Source organism: Nycticebus coucang, chromosome 6 (genome assembly GCF_027406575.1).
Source record: "Nycticebus coucang isolate mNycCou1 chromosome 6, mNycCou1.pri, whole genome shotgun sequence".
In the NCBI taxonomy this organism is placed as follows: Eukaryota; Metazoa; Chordata; class Mammalia; order Primates; family Lorisidae; genus Nycticebus; species Nycticebus coucang.
Genome location: NC_069785.1, coordinates 1,588,963 through 1,608,610, shown reverse-complemented (window position 1 = coordinate 1,608,610; position 19,648 = coordinate 1,588,963). Strand labels below are relative to the sequence as shown.

The 19,648-nt window shown below is 58.2% G+C and overlaps 1 protein-coding gene across 1 annotated transcript; it reads left to right on the top strand.

Moving 5' to 3' along the window:
- The first annotated feature begins 10,820 nt into the window (after positions 1 to 10,820).
- On the top strand, positions 10,821 to 19,397 carry CLBA1 (clathrin binding box of aftiphilin containing 1). The gene is made up of 8 exons (XM_053594074.1): positions 10,821 to 10,841; positions 11,715 to 11,805; positions 11,914 to 12,037; positions 16,518 to 16,532; positions 16,739 to 16,892; positions 17,178 to 17,579; positions 17,704 to 17,838; positions 18,608 to 19,397. Exons 1-8 carry the CDS (start codon positions 10,821 to 10,823, stop codon positions 18,866 to 18,868), a joined length of 1,203 nt encoding a protein of 400 aa, XP_053450049.1. The 3' UTR covers positions 18,869 to 19,397.
- The last annotated feature ends 251 nt before the right edge of the window (positions 19,398 to 19,648 follow it).

Below are 19,648 nucleotides of genomic sequence, written 5' to 3'. Positions count from 1 at the left end.
GCCTCCAGGTGGAGCCAGATACAGTGGACATAGTTGCATGTCACCAGGGCAGTGGGATCTCGGGGACAGAGAAGCTGGCAGGGAAGAGTTTTGTGCAGGCTTATCTAGGGCTCTCTGCTCCCCAGTGGCCTGAGAGGTTCGTGTTGGGGGGTGCTCGGCTTGCTCCAAGCTTGCAGGGTGAGTGCAGGTGTGTGCTCACAGGACAGCATGCTTATGCGAGGGGCGTGTGTGGACTTGTGTGTCTGGCATGGGGCTCTCCCTCTGAGGACCAGTGGGCAACCCCAGTAAGGCCTTGGCAGGGGGAGCTTTGTGGGGAACTCCAACCTGGCTGGGGCCTGGTGCCCACCCTGGTGCACAAGCAAATGCCACCACACGACAACCATGGCCCCACCCCATTCTGGAACTTCACGAGGAGTGTGGGCTCTGCTGACTGTCATGAGACCTTCAGACTTTCCTGATCAACGCCCGCAGGCAGCGAGGGCCTGCCCACTCCCCCGATGCTTCTCCAGATAATTCTTCCTGGACATGGGGACAGAGCCTTCAGGAGGGTGAGGAGCCAGCCTCAGTTCCCCAGACCTGGATCAGGGCTCCCCTCACAGCCAGCAGCCAAAACCACTGCACCCAGCTGCAATTGCCAGGCAGTCCCCTCACATTGCCTCCTAAAAACAGCCTCCATAGCTCACTGTGCTGACTGGTCAGCTTGCCTGGAAGCCTCTGGAGCCTGCCCTGCGCTCACTGCTCCTGCGTGGGCCCGCCTCCCTCCTGCCTCTGGACTTTCACGTGCCCAAACTCTCAGGCTGAGAATGGCCACCCTCCCTAATTTCTAGACAGTGCCCAGTCCCTGGTCCCCCGAACACTCAGCTCACCAAGCACTCAGAGCCTGACACACAGTAGAGGCATAATAAATGCTACTAGAGGAAGTAGATGCAGAAAGGATGAGGAAGAGCTGGTCAGATCTAGAAAGGAGTAAGTCCTGGCCCCCTGAGGGTGGGGCCTGTTCAACAGGGCTAGGGGTACAACAGGGGGCCAAGTTCACCTTCTGCACCTGGAGAAGCTGAGGCACGGGGACGCACTCCAGCCCACCAACCCTAAGGGGTTCAGCAGCCAAAAGAAGCCAGTCTCCACATCTGCTCCAGATGAGACTGGTCAACTCATACGTGTTTCTGTGGGTGACAGGCGAGCACCCCAGTCTCCCAGGACAGTGTGACCCCATGATGGGGCAGCCACCTCAGGCACCTCCAGCCTGACTTGCTTGCAATGCCCTCTACATCACCCAGGGCCCTGTGCTCCAAACAGGGACAGGGTGCCCCGACTGAGGACCCCTCCCCTGGCCACATTCCCAACCTCAGGGAGTGCCTGTCCTGGGGCCTGAAACAGATGCCAGATGCCCTTGGCATCAACCTCCCCCATGGCCCAGGCTCCCTCCAAACAAGCGCCACTTTCCCCATCTGCCTGGGGTTATGCAACTCCAGAGTCTGACCACACACCTTGCGCATTCAGGGGCTCAGCCAGACACTCTTTGAGAAGCGGCTCCAGAGCCCACTGGCCATGGCACAGGTTAATTGGAGTCACCGTAAACTGACACCCCTCCCCTCCAGCCCCATTAGCTGGCTGTCTACCCTGCCCCTACAAACCTGCTGAGCTGTGGAGGGTAAGGCACTCAGGTACCCCAGGGGTGGCCCAGGAAGGGGCCTTGGTGCAGGAGTAGGTCCAGGAGACAACACAGTCAGCTTACGAAGCTGCTCTCCTCTCCTGACTGGCCCAGCCAGGAAGGTTCCCAGCTGGCCCGCCTTCCTCCCACCCCACCCCTTTCTGTTCCTCCCTCCCTCAGAGCCTTGCCAGGACCCCCACACCCACCAGAGGGAGTGGCCGGGAGACTGGCCAGCCACCCCCCACCCCCGCCCCAAGCTTTGTTAGCTTCTTTGAACTGGGGACCCCACCCTGAGTGCCGCCCCCCAGCCTGAGCAGCTGACTGAGGAGGAAGCAGCACTCTGAGTCACCACTGCTGGGCCAGCCTGGTGGGTGCCCTGTGCATGGTCCAGTCTTGCTGTGTGGACAGACATAGATGTGAGGCAGGTCCCTCCCTGGGCAGGAAAGGAAACTGGACCTGTGCCTCAGTTTCCCTGTGGGTGCCAGGGCAGGGGAGGGAGAGGGAGGCACAGTCCAAGGGCAGGACTGAGCCTACTTGAAGGCTATGCCAGTGACCTTGGGCGAAATAGTCCTGCCCTATGCTCTTGAGGGCCACCTACCCTAGCTACCCCTTCAGCCTATACTTAGTGGCAGCCCCCACCCCCAAATCTCCAGGTATCCCATAAGTGGGATGTAATGGCCCTAGGAACAAAATTTTCTAACTTTCTACCCCTCCAGTCATCTGGATGTAAGTGGTGGTCAAGAAACACATCCTCCTAGTCACAGAGCAAGTCACCCCCTACCCAGAGCTCTAGTTGCCTGGCCTGACACCTCTGGGCATCTCACCCTGTGGCCCTGGACTCTGGGCTCTGGATCCCAGGCCCCTCTCTGCTATGGGCAGCCAGCTGGCCCCTTAGCCATACCAGCTGTAGATCCATGGGGATCAGAGCTCCCACGCCCGGTGCCCACAGCCCAGTGGGGTGGAGCTCAGCGTGCTGTGGGCACCTGCACCCAATAGGTAGGATGGCACAGCCACAAGGTGCCCAGGGCAGGGAGGAGTCAGGGCCAGCCTGGGGGAAGCCAGCCACGGAAGACCCACATGAAGGCCAGACCCAGAGATGGGGCTTCTTAGGACAGCCAAGGACTAAGGCACAGAAAGGAGCACCTGAAGGGCTTCTACCGGACATAGCAGCCAGGGCTGACCAGGCAGGGCAGCAAAATGAGGATCCCCAGGCAGGCTAGAGGTCTCTGGGAATGGAGAAGGCTTCCCCAGCCCCAGGACAGGCCCCAGGGAACCTCCAGTCCTGGAAGGTGAGGACCTGCATGGAGACCGCCTCGGGCCTCTCCCATTACTCCTTGAAAAAGCTGATACATCTGGGGCGGCGCCTGTGGCTCAGTGAGTAGGGCGCCGGCCCCATACGCCAAGGGTGGCGGGTTCAAACCCAGCCCCGGCCAAACTGCAACAAAAAAATAGCCGGGCGTTGTGGTGGGCGCCTGTAGTCCCAGCTGCTCCGGAGGCTGAGGCAAGAGAATCACGTAAGCCCAAGAGTTAGAGGTTGCTGTGAGCCGTGTGACACCACGGCACTCTACCCGAGGGCGGTACAGTGAGACTCTGTCTCTACAAAAAAAAAAAAAAGCTGATACATCTGGGCAGCCCCAGCACTCTGGGAGGCCAAGGCAGGAAGATCCCTCAGATCAGTAGTTTGAGACCAGCCTAAGCAAGAGTGATGCTCCGCCCCTACTAAAAATAGAAAAACTAGCCAGTGTTGTGGTGGGCACCTGTAGTCCCAGCTACTTGGGAGACTGAGGCAAGAGGATTCCTTGAGCCCAGGACTTTGAAGTTGCTGTGAGCTAAGCTGGTTGCTATCACATGTTAGCCTGAGCAACAGAGTGAGATTTTTCTCAAAAAAACAAAACAAAACAGAAAGAAGGCACCTCCAGTCCCAGACAGCTCTCACCTGGTCACCTGCGAACTTTGCTGCCCAACACCCACCAGGCAGGGCAGGGCTGCTGAGTCAGTGCAGTGACCCAGAGGCCCAGCCTCACCGGGATGAGACCGGGGATTGGTGACGGCACAGAGGGGTCTCCATGCTGGGTTTCCCAAACCCTTCGGGCAACCTCTCCTCTCCTGAGGGCCCCCTCCTCTTGGCTCCCCTGACCTACACCACCCTGGACCACTGCAAGAACTTTTGCTGGGCCCCCCTTCCACAGCATCCAGAAGGACCCTCCCTATCCATAGCACTGGCCACTCAGGCCCTCTCCGGACCCTGGCAGCTATTTGGCTGGTGTTGACCCCCAGCCCCCATGACCCCCGCCACACACCTGTTCTCAGCATAGACTCTACCAGGAATACACACTGTGCCCCTCAGGCCTTCTCCACACCCCAAGCCTGTGCCACTGCGTCCGCCCAGGGCACCCTCCCAGCACAGACCGTAGACTCTCCCTCGGACTCTCTGGCCCTGGATGCAGCACTGGTGGCCCTTGGCTCACAGGAGGGGACAGATGCACAGGAAGGGAATGGGTAGGCTGGGGGCCCTGGCTCTGGGCTCAGGACCACTGTGACCAGGAAGGGCACAGCCCCTCACACACTGGCACTACTATGGTAAGTCCCAGAGGCGCCTCTTACTCCCCAGAAAGCCAGGTACTTGCCCACCTTGCCACTTTCCTCAGATCCCAAGTACCCTGTCCCCCCAACCCCCGGCTCCCTGTGGCTGGGCTCAGGGCCAGGTGCTGGGCAGCAGAGGGTAGAGCAGGGCATCTGCGCAGACACCACATTGCAGACCCAAGACCCAGGCTAGCTCAAAGATGCTGGGAAGCAAGACCAGCTGGGCAGCTGCAGGGGCAGGTGGGGCAGGGGCAGCTGGTAGTGACTCAGCTGGCAGGGAGGCCCAGGCGGCACCCAGCATTCCCAGGGGGTGTGTCACGAAGGAGCCTGTGGTGCTGGTGCCACCCAGGATTGGGGCTGCCAGGGAGAGAGTTGCCCACCAGTCTGACCCCACCCCAGAGCAGGTGGAGGACAGGAGGGCTCCAGCCCCAAACAAAGGGGCCTTGACTCCACCAGGCAGGGGTGGGTCACAGCCCCCTGCCTACCCAGACACCAGTACCCAGGGAGCCCCTTGAGCAGGCAGGGCTCATATGGACATGACTTAAGGAGGCCCCCCAGGTGTTCTGTCCCCTGCTTATCCCTGGCACCCCAGCTGCTCCTTTCTGCCTCTGCTGTCCTCTGGGTCATGGGCTGCCACCAGGGCAGTGCCCAGGCAGAAGTGTGGCTTAGATCCATTCCCACACTCCTGCCAGGTACAGCCTGAGCAACTCTGCCTACACTCCACCACCACCCAGAGTAGAGGTGAGGGGGAGGTGGGCAGGGCAGGGAGGAAGCCTGATGGGAGGGCACAGCTATAAACATCTCTGTAAACACTCTGTGGGGGAGTGCCTCCCGCCCTGCCCCCAGCCTCCTGGGCCCAGCTCCATTTTTTTATTTTAGAAAGTGCTTTTTACTATTAAATATTTATCCCAACAAAGAAGGCCTTGGCTCCTGGCCGAGCCCATGGTTCCAAAAAAAGAAAAATAAAGTGAAACCTGGAGGCTGAAGCAGGGTGGAGGCAGGGCCTGGTGAGATATGTTCCAAGTTCCCTACATGACCAGGAAGCCCTGGCTGCCCTTGGTGGGTGAAGAGGCCAAAGGAGCACAACTGGTCTTCTTTGTGCACCTAGCTAAGGCTCCTTGCCCAAGCCAAGTTCCCTCCAGGCGTTCTCCCCACCTTCCCCATACTGCCCCCCAGTTCCTTTCCCCACTCCCACAGGGCAGTTGCCTTCCAGCCTGGACTGCCCTAAAACCTTTGGGGCTCCCTGTGCCTTGAGAACACAGCCCTTCCTTCCTTCATTGGGCACCAACACTTCTCCCTGACGCCCCTCCCCGGTGTGGACAGGCCAGTCAAGGGGCACAGCACTAACAGCACACTTCCTCATGTGAGGACCAGACCCATAGCCCCTGGCGGCCCCAAGGCCAGGCAGAGGGCATCAGCCAACAGCAGAGCAGAGCAGCAAGATCACCTCAGCAGCTGCCCCAACTGCACTGGCCCAGGAAAGGCCCCAGCCATGCCTTGGCTCCAGCCCAGAGAACAGACCATTCAGGTGTTCCTTCACAGTGTCACTGCTCCTTGGTCCTCCCAAGCCCAATGGTGGTTTCTTAGGGTATAGTGGGGGATGCTCAGGCCAAGCCAGGGGCAGGTGCAGGGGTTCCCTGTCTCCAGCCACCTGGGTTCAGCTCTGCCTCTGGGAAGAAACCAGCCTGCCCCTTGGATAGGCAGGGGTGTGACATCCAGGGCCCACTGGGGGTGAGCTGGTTGGTGTTACAGTCAGGAGCACCATGTGTGGTTGGTTCACCCCGGGGACTCCCTTCCAGGAGGGTAGGTGAAGGAGCAGAGCTGGTCCCTTTGGTGGGGCTGGGCAGAGCCTGCATGGGTGTTCCCAGGGTGGCCACCAGGGGGTAGCCTCTGCACAAAGCTGGAGGGGCACCAGCTCCACTCCACTGGGCTGCCTGACAGTGGCCGAAAGACTGGGAGGGCAGGCACCCAGAGTGTCAGGGGGCCTGGCAGGGGGTGGCACACAAGGGTAGGTTTGGACTAGGCAGAAAGGTGAGAGCTGGGGACAGCTTGCCCATCTCTGGCCTGCTGGGAGGGGACTGCAGGGGGAAAGAGCCTGGTCCAAATGGAGGGAGGGGGGCTTCTGGAAATGCACATTCCCAGGATGCCAGTGCAGGGTTGGGAGGGCCTGGGAATCAATATATTGGACAGAACTTCCAGAGGCTCTGATCCGATGGGCCTCCTACCAATGCTGCAGCAAGAGCCACTGACCTCCTTCTCGAAGAGCAGATGGTTTTGTAGGTTGGGCCCAAGCCTCAGGCCATGGAACCACAAGGCCCAAAGCAGGAAAGGAGGCACTCATCTAGGGAGGGGCACACAGGCCTGTGGAGGCCGGAGGGGTCTTCAGTGGCTGACATGAAGAAGCCAGTGGGAGGAGCCATGCAGAGAAGCTACAGGCAGAACAATGGCCCTTATATCCTTGGGGACCCTACCTTCCTCCCTCTGGCAAGACAAATCTGCAGTGACATGGGCCAGGGCCAGCCACAGGGGAGGAGAGGTGTGGGGGCCCATGAGCCTACTGGGGCCTTGCCACTACTCAGGCCAACTTGGGGCACCGCGGGCTCCATCCGGGCAGGAGAGGCCCAAATGAGGGTCACCTGGGACACCGTGAAGGGAGGTGTTGCAGGGGGCCCAGCCTCCCTGCTCTTGTGGCCATTCAGACAAGCCTCTGACCCCAGCCTGGGTGCTTATCAGAGATGTAGGCAACAAGAGGGGTTTTGGGAGGTCCAGCTGCAGCCAGAGGGGCACCCCAGGCTGAAAGGCACCCCCTGCATCATTGTCATTGATCTGCTCTCCCCAGGAGTGGGGTCCAGCCTGTGCCAATGCAGTGGAGCCTCAGCCACGCTGCCAGAGGCTGGCAAAGGGCCCTGGGTGTGGCCAGGATGCTGCATTACTGACTAGAGCCTAACAGACAGCCCCTGCCCTGCCCCACCCTGCCTGCCAAGATGCTCAGACACCCAGGCCCTGGAACCAGGCCCAAGACAAGGGCAGAAAAGACCACCAGGGACCATTCTGTAGCTGGTGGCTCAGAGAGGAAGGAGTACTGACCATCCTTGGGTCATTCCTGTAGGCAGCACCCACTTTCCCTTGTCCAGTGCTGGGGGACTCTGTGGCCTGATCTCTGACCCTGCTCAAGCCCCAGACCTCAGGTCCAGCCCTGCCACAGCCACACCTGGCCAGTGATCCAGCCACACACCCACACTGTGGACACAGACCAGCCCACTCTTGTCGCCTTGGCCCAAGGAACAAAGCAGTAACTTCTGCTCCAGCCAGGCTGCTCTCCCGGCAGACAGGTGAGAGTGCTTGCCTGGTGCAGGTCCTGGCGGCCCACAGTTCTCACGCCCCACTCAGACATGCAGCCCTGCTCCAGAGCTCAGCAGCACCAGAGGGTTAGCAGCAAGACAGGACCACAGGGAGAGGGAGAGACAGGCGTGAGCCACAGAGCGAGTGATAAAGAAGTCAGAGACCCGAGAGACAGAGGTAGAGGAGGACACAGGCCCGCGAGAGGAGCGGGGACTGAGGCGGGGATAGGAACCAGGCGAGGCGCGGGAGGAGACGCAGAGACCCCGAGCAGCCAGCAAGGCCGAGAACCGCGCGCTAGACCCCCGCCCCAGGCCCGCACTGCGCGACCCCGGACACGCCCCGGCACACGCCCTCGAGCGGAGCCCTCCCGCCCCGAGGGGAGCGGGCTGCAGGCGGGAAGGAGGCGCACCGCTGCCGGGGGCTCCGGGCCAGGTGGGCAGCACCATGTGGAAGCAGTCGCACATCTTGGCGCCTGGCGGTGAGGGCCGGCGGCGGCCTGTGGCGTTCAGTCGCAGATCCCGGCTCCGGCGCACCGGGCGGCCGGAGCGAGCCGGCGCCGCACTCCACCTCCGACGTCCTGCGCCGCGGCTGGCGGGCCTCGCACTGCGGACACAGTGCGCCTGGCTACCCCGCGGCTCAGCCAGGACCCCACCCGGATCCGCCCAGCCCGGCCCAGCCAGTGCAGAGCGCGAGTGGGCGGTGCCAGCGGCCTCATTCAACCCATTGGCTGCTGCCGCCGCGGCCCCGCCCTGCAGTCCCAGCCACGCCCCACGCCCCCTGCTCTGGGGGCTTTGGGGTCTGGGGAGGTAACTTTGACCCCCAGCCAGGGAAGGGCCCCCAGAACTCCACGTCTAGTCTACTGGTCTTGCCGCTGGCCTCACCTCCCAGTCCGGAGGAGACAGACCTTTCAGTTGGTGGGGGCAGCCTGAGGGGCAAGTAGAGTCCGCGGGAGCCCATGGGGGTGGGGACAGGGGAGAGTGACGGGGCTGAGATCTGAACTCCTAAGTTAGGACAAGATGCATTATTCAGCTGCGAGAGGTCAGCAGGTGCAAAGACGGGAACAAGAACGTTTAGGGAGGACAGGGTGCCCCAGGCAAGGCTGCGGGAAGGCAGTGGGGGCCCATCCTGGAGCCCACGATCCCCTCCCCCAGGATTTATCTTTTCTGCTAATTCTTGTCGACAGCCAAAGGTCTGGGACCCAGGGTACTAGGGCCCTCTGACCCTGTGCAAGGCGGGGTTGGGGCTCGCAGCCTGCAAAGATAAGTAAGGTGTTCTGTGGGTGCGGTGCTGGGGGGCTGTGGAGAGGGGCCTTGGACTCCTGTAGGGCAGTGTAAGCTAGGACCTCAGGGGTCAAGTGTGAGGCAGGCAGGATGCAGGAAGAGTGTTCTGGACAGAGGGAGGGAGTAATGTGTGTGCAGAAGTGGGTGTAAGAGGGTTGGGGCTGGGAGCTGGCCCCAGTGGGGGAGGGAAGCAAGGCTGTAGAAGGGGCTCCCAGGGCAGGAGGGGCCACCTATGGCTCCAAGCAAGTCTGTCTCTGAGGTCAATGAGAGCTGAGGAAAGACCAATGAGGGGCTGAGAATGTGGGGTGGGCAGAGGGAACTTGTGAGGCCTTGAGTGGGCAGGGTGAGCGCCTCCCTGGGCCCTGGCACCACACAGAGGGTGGCACATCTGTGGCATGGAGGGAAGGGCCCAAGAGAACTCTATTTCAGCAGAGTTACTTGGCTGAAGCCTGGCCTGGTGGACCTGAGGGAGGGCATATGGGGGCCAGGAGTGGAATACTGCAGGCACTTAGGGATAGTGGGCTGAAACAGACCCAGGAAAGAACAGGCACCACCCAGGGTCATGCCTGGCACTTCCAGTCAGACACATGGACACACACACATTTACTTTCTCCTGGGATAGGAGGAGGCTGCAACAGAAAGGCCAGAGACACACAAATATACTCATAGATAAGATCGCACACGCTGGGCAGCGCCTGTGGCTCAAGGAGTAGGGCGCCAGTCCCATATGCCAGAGGTGGTGGGTTCAAACCTAGCCCCGGCCAAAATCCAAAAAAAAAAAAAAAAAAAAAATCGCACACACCAACACACACAGGTCACCTTGAATATGACCCAGCACTGAAAGGCAGGCAAACCCACACAGACACTAGAGGACACAGCCAGGCCCACATGCTCCTCAGGACACAGGCAGGCACATCTACACACAGGTGCACACATGCTTCGAGGCTCAACTGGGGACCATGCATAGCCAGCAGGGCTCAGCTGAGCCTGCTGAGTAGGAGGATACACCCCTGCCAGTTCCCGTCAGCCGGGCTGCAGCCACTGGGCCACCTTCCAGCAGCAGGTCAGACAGACACTCGAGTCACTGCTGGGAAGAGGCCTGGCAGCTTCCTCCCCTCGAGCACACGCGTGATGGGGCACAACCCTGGGTGTCAGGTGGACACACTGGGCATGGGTCTCACCCTCTATTGTGGTGACGGTCTGCCAGGCTGAGCAGTACTGCCTAAGGGAAGACACCCTGCATTCACTTCTCTTTCTGGGGACCTTCCCTGATCTGCCTTCTGGGAAGTCACCTCCAGGGCACAGAGGGAGAGCTGTCAGGGTGCCTGAGTGTGTGTGCCTCTGTCTGTGCCCCTGGGTGTGCCCAAGCATCTGTCCAGGGGAGGGGTCTTGGCCAACCCATGCTCTGTGACCGTGAGTCTGGCAACAGAAACTTGGGAATAAGGGTCTTGTGGAAACAGTGACCTTGCTGCACAGACCTACTGCGTCCCCAGCCTCATTAGGTGTGTGCCCATCCAAATGCCAGGGGCTTGTCTCTGTCAGGCAGGGTCCACACAGGACCATGGGAGCTCCCATCAGCACTGTGGGGAGGGTGAGGACGGGCCCAGCAGGGGGTTGGGTCCACTTTGGATGTGTTGCTGAGCTGCCTTCTGTGCTCAGTCTGCTCCCCTTCAGCAGAGAGAGACCTCGAGGCTGTCTTGGTGGGCACCGACTGAGAGCAGAACCTCAGTGTGGAGAAGCCTTGTGCTGATGTCCTTGGAGCACAGGGACGTCACACTTGGGAGGACTTCACCCTGTTCCTACCCCTCAGCCTGGGGAAGCTGAGACCTCTCTGAGCTGTGTGCACTGGGCTTGCCCACCCTGGCCCAGAGTTGGTCCCAGAGTCTGGTGATGGCATGCCTGGACCCAGGACCCTCACCTCACAGGGCTGTCCACTTCCACTCTGGCCCTGGTAACGGGCAAGCATGGTCACCTGCAGCCAGGAGGTGACTCAGCCTGGCTCAGGAGCCCAGGCTTAGGATAGGGGGTTGGGTGGGATGGGGGATGGGATGGGCCCCCGGCCCCAGGGCTGCCCCTCTTCTCAGAGGCTGACATCCCTTGACAGGAAGAGTCTGGCTGTGCTCCAGACCAAGTGCCAGGGCTGCAGTTTGGCTCTGGCTGTCAGGGCTGCAGTTTGGCCCTGGCTGTTAGGGCGAGTGAGGACCCAGACTGGGGCCAGCACTGCCACTCCCATCTTAGGGTCATTTCCTAGCCGTGTGTTAAGGCAGCTTGGGCTGTGTCCAGAGAACTTCCCCACTCAGGGACTACTCACTTACCCTCATTACCCATGGCACCCAGTGTCCATCTCACTCCGGATGTTGGGGCAGTGCACCCCCACAGATAGCAGGCGGGCGGCAGGATGGGGAGTGACTGGCCACAAGTCAGTCTGCTCCCCAGGGCCCAGCTAGAATTCACCCCTACCCAGAGCCTCAGAAGCCCAAACTTGGCTCCAGGATGACAGCCATGGGAGCAGGGGGCTACCCCAGCTCTGCTACTGTGCCTGGCTCCAGCCTTCCCCATAACCCTTCTAGGGACATATGCCTGGCTGGGGAAGGCCACAGCAGCTAGGCTTGGCTCAGGAATTGAAGACCCCCCAGCATCACCACACAAGCCGAATTCTCACTCACCTTAGCACACACGAGGCCCCACACCCCTGTGGGCACCCCCCCCCAGTGGGAGGGCCATTGCTGCAGCTGGGGTGCCACCTGTTCCCCCAACACGCACAGGCTCCACCCCCCAGAACTCTCAGGACAGGGACACTGGGATCCACACCACTGGTTGCCCACAGCCTGCCCCAGGTCCCTCCATGTCTGGTGCAGGCACAGGAGGGGCCTGGGGAAGAAGCTGCCCTTGTCCCCACCCCCGCCCCCATGGCTGGACTGGCTGCTGTCCTCTGCAGCTTTGCCCAGTGTCAGTGACTGATGTCTGTTTGCACCACAAGCAGAAATAGCTCGGCCTTGGTCCCTGCCCTGCCCCAGCTGGGCTGTAGACTTGCCCCTAGCCCTGCCCCCCGTGCAGGGGAGGAAGGAGCTTCTGGGCTGCCTCAGCAGCTGCCTGCCCCCACTACTGCTCCCATCACAGACCCTCAGACCTTTGCACAGAGAGCAGGGGAGCACTCCATGCTGCTGTTCTTAGGACCACTGTGAGCAGGTAGGGACATTTGTCTACCCAGCACCCTCTTATCTGACTACACCAGCCATCCTCTGACCTCTAAGTGCCTCAGTCTCCTCCAAAGCTGAATGTCTGTATCAGGCCTGAGCATTGCCCTCTGGTCCCCCATCTCTGCACTCACACAGCTGGGCTCACAGCAGGACATGTCAGAGAGCTGTGCTCATAGTCCAATCCAGGATACCCCCCCAGCCTCCCTGGCAGAAAACTCAGCATTTTGCCCCTCTGGATCTGGGGAAGGTACAGCAAGCTCTGACCAGCCCTTCTGCTCCTGTAGCCTGAACACCACAAGCTGACAGGTGGAGACAGGCACTCTCCCCAACACACCCTAGGGACTCAGGCCTGAGGATCACAGAGGAGCAAGATGCCTGGTGCTTCTGGAGCAAGGGATCCTTCCACAGCCAGTCCTTGCTCATCACAGGTGATTCTGGGAGATGCCAAGATGGCCATGGGGCATCATGGGGCCATGGGTGGGGTGGGACCTGCCCAGGACTGAGGTTGGCTCCTTCCTCCTTGTTGCTGTCCACCAGGCCTCCAGTCAATGATGCAGAGATAGCACCGCAGACGAAATGATTGATTTAAAAAAGGGATGGCTGGTGCTCGCTCAGGCACAGCAGCAATCAGCCGTCTTTATTCACTTTCTTATATACCCAAACTCATCAGATAAAAATAATCCAAGAACAAGGAAGACAAAAGGTAAATATTCCTTATCAGCATTAATACAGCAAAGTACATACACACCTTTCTAAACCAGGAATATCTTGTTTGGAGATAAACAACGATGAAGATGAACCACAAAGGGCTGGGTTGTCTGTTCAGTTTGCCTACTTCCCTATATCACTAACTGAAAGTTATTGTGTAAATAGAGGTAGGGGATTAAGTGCAATGGTCCATTACTCCAGGCAAATGATCTGTCTCCAGCTACAACTTGGTGAGGGTCTCTGGCACATTTTTTCCTTTAAGGTGTGACTGCAGCCCAAGTACTAGAAATGTTCCTTCTCAGAGCCTTGTAACTCAAGGAGCACAAATGAGACTGATTCACCTTACAAGAGTGCAGTGTGGACTGTGCCCCTTCACTCCTGAAGCTGGGAGTGGGGAGGCTTGGCTGCTCTGCACAGGGGAAGCTGTTCCCCTCCCCATTCACCAGCATCATTACAAAGTAGGCTAGGCAGAAAACTAGGAGACGTGGGGAAGTGCCTGGCACTTTCTGTTTGTTTTTTTTTTTTTTTGTAGAGGCAGAGTCTCACTTCATGGCCCTTGGTAGAGTGCCATGGCATCACACAGCTCACAGCAACCTCCAACTCCTGGGCTTAAGTGATTCTCTTGCCTCAGCCTCCCAAGTAGCTGGGACTACAGGCGCCCGCCACAACGCCCAGCTATTTTTTGATTGCATTTTAGCCGGGGTCGGGTTTGAACCCGCCACCCTCGGTATATGGGGCCGGTGCCTTACTGACTGAGCCACAGGTGCTGCCCTACACTTTCTTACCTTGACAAGGCCTGAGATGGCCCTGCTATAGCACAGCTGATGTACTGTGGACAATGCTCTTTAGCCAACTGTAATACCAGAACCCCGCCTAGTGGGAAATTGTAATACCATAAACATAGGTTGGGGTGGATGAAGATGCAACATAAAAACCTTGCATAGTTAACTGTGGAAGGACTTAACGATGCAACCTCACAGGGTGGGCAGAAGCGAATTTCGCTGGCAAGATGCTCCTGCGGGGTGGTGCCTGTGGCTCAAAGGAGTAGGGCACCGGCCCCATATGCCAAAGGTAGCAGGTTCAAACCCAGCCCTGGCCAAAAACTGCAAAAAAAAAAAAAAAAGATGTTCCCGCAAAAGAAATTTCTGCACGCCAAGAGGCAAGGAACCACTAATAACTCATCCAACTCCTCAACCCGGCACTGGAGTCGTTCTCTGCTCTCTTCATTGTTTGGGGAGCAGTTTTTCTATGTTGTCTCTGATTTTTCCTGAAATATGAGTTAGCCAGAAAGGAGCCTGGGAGGGCCACATGGGCGCCTGCTCCTGGTTCCCTGCACCTGCCCCTGCATAGCCCTCAGGGAGTCGGGGCCTGTGTCTCCCACACCCTAACTTTACTGAGGTCCCACCCCTCCTGGCTGAATCTTCCCCAGTAGCTGGCACCATTAACTTCAGCATCAGCCTGTTCTGCCCACCACCCCAGAGGCCTAGACCATGTCCCACACAACTGTGCCATGAACAGTAAGTACAATTGCCCAGACACTGCTAAAGAGCAGAGTCCACCTACCCACTACCTGGGTTGTGCCCATCCCTCCTGAAGCCAAGGCCAGACACCCAACATCAGGGTCAGCCCTACGACTTCCTCTTGAGTCTCAGCTCCCCCAGGAAGCACCTCTTTAGTGAGTCACCAGAGGTCACCCATGTATATTAGTTTCCTCCTGCTGTTATAACACATCACAAATGCAGTCCCTAAAAACAATATACAGGCCAGGCATGGTAGCTCATGCCTGTAATCCCAGCATTCTGGGAGGCCAAGGCAGAGCTCAGGGGTTGGAGACCAACCTGAGCAAGAGCAAGACACGTTTCTATTAAAAATAGAAAAAGTTGTGGGAGGCACCTGTGACTCAAAGGGGTAGGGTGCTGGCCTCATATGCCGGAGGTGGTGGGTTCAAACCCAGCCCCGGCCAAAAACTGCATTAAAAAAAAAAAAATAGAAAAAGTTGGGCGGTGCCTGTGACTCACTGGGTAGGGCACTGGCCTCATATACTGAGGGTGATGGGTTCGACGGCCCCAGCCAAACTGCAACAACAACAACAAAATAGCCACGTTGTGGCAGGCGCCTATAGTCCCAGCTATTCAGAAGGTTGAGGCAAGAGAATCGCCTAAGCCCAGGAGTTGGAGGTTGCTGTGAGCTGTGATGCCACAGCACTCTACTGAGGGTGATAAAGTGAGACTCTGTCTCTAAAAAAAAACAGAAAGAAAAAGAAAAAGTTGCCGGGCGCAGTGGCTCATGTCTGTAATCCTAGCACTCTGGGAGGCTGAGGTGGGTGGATTGCTTTGGTTCAAGACCAGCCTGAACAAGAGCAAGACATCTTTAGCATCTCTAAAAAATAGCCAGGTGTTGTGGCAGGCACCTTAGTCCCAGCTACTGGGGAGACTGAGGCAGGAGGAGCTCTTGAGCCCAGGAGTTTGAGGTTGCTGTGAGCTGTGATGACACCACAGCACTCTAGCCTGGGCAACAGTGTGAGATTCTGTCTCAGAAACAAACAAAACATGGGTGACGCCTGTGGCTCAAAGGAGTAGGGTGCTGGCCCCATATGCCCGAGGTGGTGGGTTCAAACCCAGCCCCTGCCAAAAACTGCAAAAAAAAAAAAACACACACACACACACAAAACAACATATAGTGCATTTATTGTCTTCCAGTTCTGGGTACTGGCAGGGTGGTGTTCCTCTGGAGGCCTCAGGGTAGACCTGTCTCCCATCTTCTTTAGCTTCCAGGGGCTGCCTGCAGCATCCTGTGCCCTCTAGCCACTACTTCTGTCTTTATAGCTTCTCTCTTTAAATGTCCTGTCCCCTTCTTACAGGGCCTTTGTGACTATACTGGGCTCAACTACATAATCCAGGACCATCTCTTCAGCTTGAGATCCTTAATTTAATCATGCCTGTAAAGTCCCCTTTACATTGTATGGTTACATAGGCACAGGTTCTGGAATTAGGACACAGGCATCTTTGGGGAACATTAGTCACCTACCTATCAATCCACCTATGGACCTGGGGGCTGAGAACTAAAGCCTAAGGAGGCTGCTTTCTCCCTAAGTCACTTCTCCCTCCAGCCACCCTGGGGCACAAGGCTCCCCATCCTCTCTACCTGGGAGCTGAGGCCCAGATGGGAGTGGGGACTGCTGAGGCCAGCAAAACTGCTCCAGTCCCAGCTGTGTGATTCACACAGGCCTTTGAGCCTGGCCTCAGTTTCTCCACCTGCATACAAGGAGAACACTCCTACCCCCTTTCTGGTTCCCTGGACCTCAACAGTGGCAAGGACAGTAGATGAGGGATGCAGGTAGTAGACGAGGACAGCAGACCCCTGGGCCTCCGGTCAAGCTGAGGCAGTGTCTGCAAACCCAGACAGTGTCTGTTCATCATCCCTCAGGTCACTGCCAAGGCCCAGTTCTGGGCAATCTGTCCGCCGAGCTCCCACACTGCATTGTCTGGCTGCTCTGTCCTGTGGGAAGGGGAGGAAGGAGGCCACTGTCTAGGGTGCAGAGAATGATCTCATCGTCTCATTTTTAAAATTAAAATTTTCAGTAGCTGCCTAAGAAGGACGATGGAGGGGGTGGGTGATTCATACAAGAAAGACAGACACTGGACAGGGCTCAGGGAGGTCGCAAGGTGGGAGAAATGTGAGGCTGGAGGTAGATTGGGGGTGTGTGGATTAGGGTTCTGACCAGGGCCTGCCTGGTTCTCCCCTTGCCCACAGGAGGCGGCCAGGATGGTCAGTCTGGAGAGGTTGGGTTGGGGAGTCAAGGTCAAGCAAGGCTGATTTCAGGAGACTGGAGATGGCGTAAGGGGCAGCGGTCCCCGCCCTGCCCCCCTGGGCTGGTTAGTGACCAGGCCAGGGGCAGGCCAGGGATTCTGAGGGGGAGTGGTGGCGCCCCTCCTCCTGGCCCACAGGCAGCTGACCTTCATCCTCCCCCACAGGAGTTGGTTTGAGCAGACGTCACATCGCTGCACAGACAGCCCCGCCCGCAGCCAGCCACAACCTCAACGTCGAGCGGGCGGGGCCGACGCTCCGGGGCTTGGCCAGGACCGCCCCGGGCAGGGGCTTTGGTGGCGGTGTGCCAAGACTGGGGCAGTAAGCTAGCGATCTCATTCCCAGGGCGCGCGTTGCTCGACGTGGGGTGATGCATCTGGGAACTCACAGAGGCACGGAGACTCCTAGCAATTAAATAAGAGGTGCAGACGCCCGGGCTTCCTGCACGTAAGGAGCCCGGTACCGGGTGGTGGCGCGGAGGGCGGAGCTTTGCGGCGTACGGAAGCCGGAAGCGGGGCTGGCGCGCACCGTTGCCGAGCAACCGGCCTGCGCCGAGCCCAGGTGACAGGCGGCTGCCAGCTGTGCCCGCGCGCCGGGCGGTGGTAGCGACACGGTGGCCGAGGTGGGTGTGAGGGCCGGGCGCGCCAGACCTTCTCGCTGCCGGTGCAGGCGAAACCCCCACTCTCGGAGGCCGGGCATCACACCCACTCTTCGCACCCGGGCCTCGCGAGCGCCCCAGTCGCGTCCCTCGACCCCAATTGGGCAGGTCCTCGTGTGCCTCGGGGGCCTCGCCCTCCCAGCCCCGTGCGGGTCGCTGCTCCGGGCCGTGTGAGTTCCGCAAGGGCACTAGGGCGCGCCGCGAGCCGGTCCTCCAGCGCGCGGCGTGGATGCCCCCGAGCCGCGTCCTGTCGGCCATGCACGGCTGGCGGGACCTCCAGGAGGTCGTGGGGAGGCGCAGCGGCAGCGACGTGGAGTGGACGAGGCTCCGCGCCCGCATCCTCCCACGTGGTAGGAAAGCCTGCGGCTCCCTCCAGCAGAAGGGCGCCCCACCTGACCCGGGGAACACAGCAGCACGTGGGGGGACTTTGAGGGCTTCCGAGGACCGCCAGTCCAGTCTGGACCGCCCTCTCAGTCCCTTCAACTCCTAGAGAGATCCGCAGAGCCTCAGCCACCCAGGACCACTTCTGCTCCAAAGGAGTGTGGTTCTCTCCAGCTATGCCCTGGTGGACCTTGGATGACTAGAACCGTGGTCGTCCCCCTTCCCGAGGTATTTCTAACATGCTGTCGTCACCGTGAGTGGGAAGTTTTCCCTCACCCAAAGGCCTTCGGAGCGCTGGCCCTGGAGGAGGCTGCCGGCCTTGGAGAACCGGTCTGCTGCTCCCTGGCCTTCATCCCTGCCATGTGTTTGGCTGTCCTGTCTTCCTAGGCCAGGAAAGGTGTAAGTTGGTGGCAGAGGAGCTGCAGAAATGGGTCACACCAAAGCCAGAGGGAAGCCACCTGAGCAGGGCATTTGCTCCGACCTCTCCTCCCAGGCTTGCCCACTCCTCATCCATGCTGGGGCTCAGCTTTTGCTAGCCCCAGTTCAGGGAATATAGGGAAGGGGCTTTTTGTCTGAATTCTGAATTTACAGAGTTACAAAGTCTTACAGAGATTCTGAAATCACATCCCATTTCAGTCTGTGAATAATGAATTAGGTGCTGCCCCCACCCCTCCTGGCTCTGACTGACTGCCCAGTGTTAACCCTTTTGTGATGGCCTCGGAGTCCTTCTTGTCTTCCTTTTACTGCACCCTTCCTCTGTTATCTCTTCCCAAACGGTTCATCCCAAATACCATAAGAACGAAAGATAAGTGAAACACTTCAGGAAGGAAATAATAGTGTTGCTGGTTCTCAGGGATATACTGTTTGTTTTCTAAACCAGAATTTCCCTGGACCCCTGACTAGACCCATTCTTAATAAGGTCAGCTCTGTTCTAATGCTTATTTTGAAAACAAGACTTCCTTTTCTTATTCTTTCTTTCCTTTCTTTCTTTCGACAGAGTCTCACCCTGTCACCCAGGCTAGAGTGCTGTGGTGTCACAGCTCACAAGAACCTCAGACCCTTGGGCTCAAGGGCTCTGCCTGCCTCAGCCTCCCCAATAGCTGGGACTACAGGCTCCTGTCACTACAACTGGCTAGTTTTGAAAACAGGACTTTCTTCCAGCATGATTGATACAATAGGGAACAATTTGAGCATAATTTGGATCTCACAAGAAACAGTAGGTGAAGGCAGAAAACTGTGCCTCGGTTGGAATACATAAAATGTGCTCAGGCACCCCTCAGACATCTACCGGCACCGGCATATCACACCTACCTCACCTGGCAGAGGTCCAGGCAGCCCTCCTCCCTTCCCTTCACACAGCTCACCCAGAAGGTCTTTTCCCAGGCAAGTGCTGTGTCTACTGTAAGCATGGAGTTCATAACCAATTACCATGGAAAACAGCGCTAGGGTGGTGCCCTGCGTACTTTCCCATGAGCCCTGTGTGCGCTTCTGCACACCACGGTGGGGTTTAGGGATGAGGATGTTGCGTGATGGTACCACTAATGATACAATCAATTTCAAATTTCATTTGTACCTAAACTATTTGCTTGGAACAAGGTAATGTAATGTGTGTACTTCTTCTAACTTTGGTATGTTTTTCTTTTTGTTTTCAGCCCATTCTAAGCTATGAGGACTTTTTTTTTTTTTTTTTTTTTCCGGTAGAGACAGAGTCTCACTGTACCACTCTCGGGTAGAGTGCCGTGGCATCACACGGCTCACAGCAATCTCTAACTCTTGGGCTTACGCGATTCTCCTGCCTCAGCCTCCCAAGCAGCTGGGACCACAGGTGCCCGCCACAACGCCCGGCTATTTTTTTGTTGCAGTTTGGCTGGGGCTGGGTTTGAACCCGCCACCCTCGGCATATGGGGCTGGCGCCCTACTCACTGAGCCACAGGCGCCGCCTATGAGGACATTTTTAAGTTTGCTTTTCAGGAAGTAACAGTCCCAAAAGCGACTGAGGATTTTTCAACCTTACACCATTTTTCAGAAATAAGTAGTG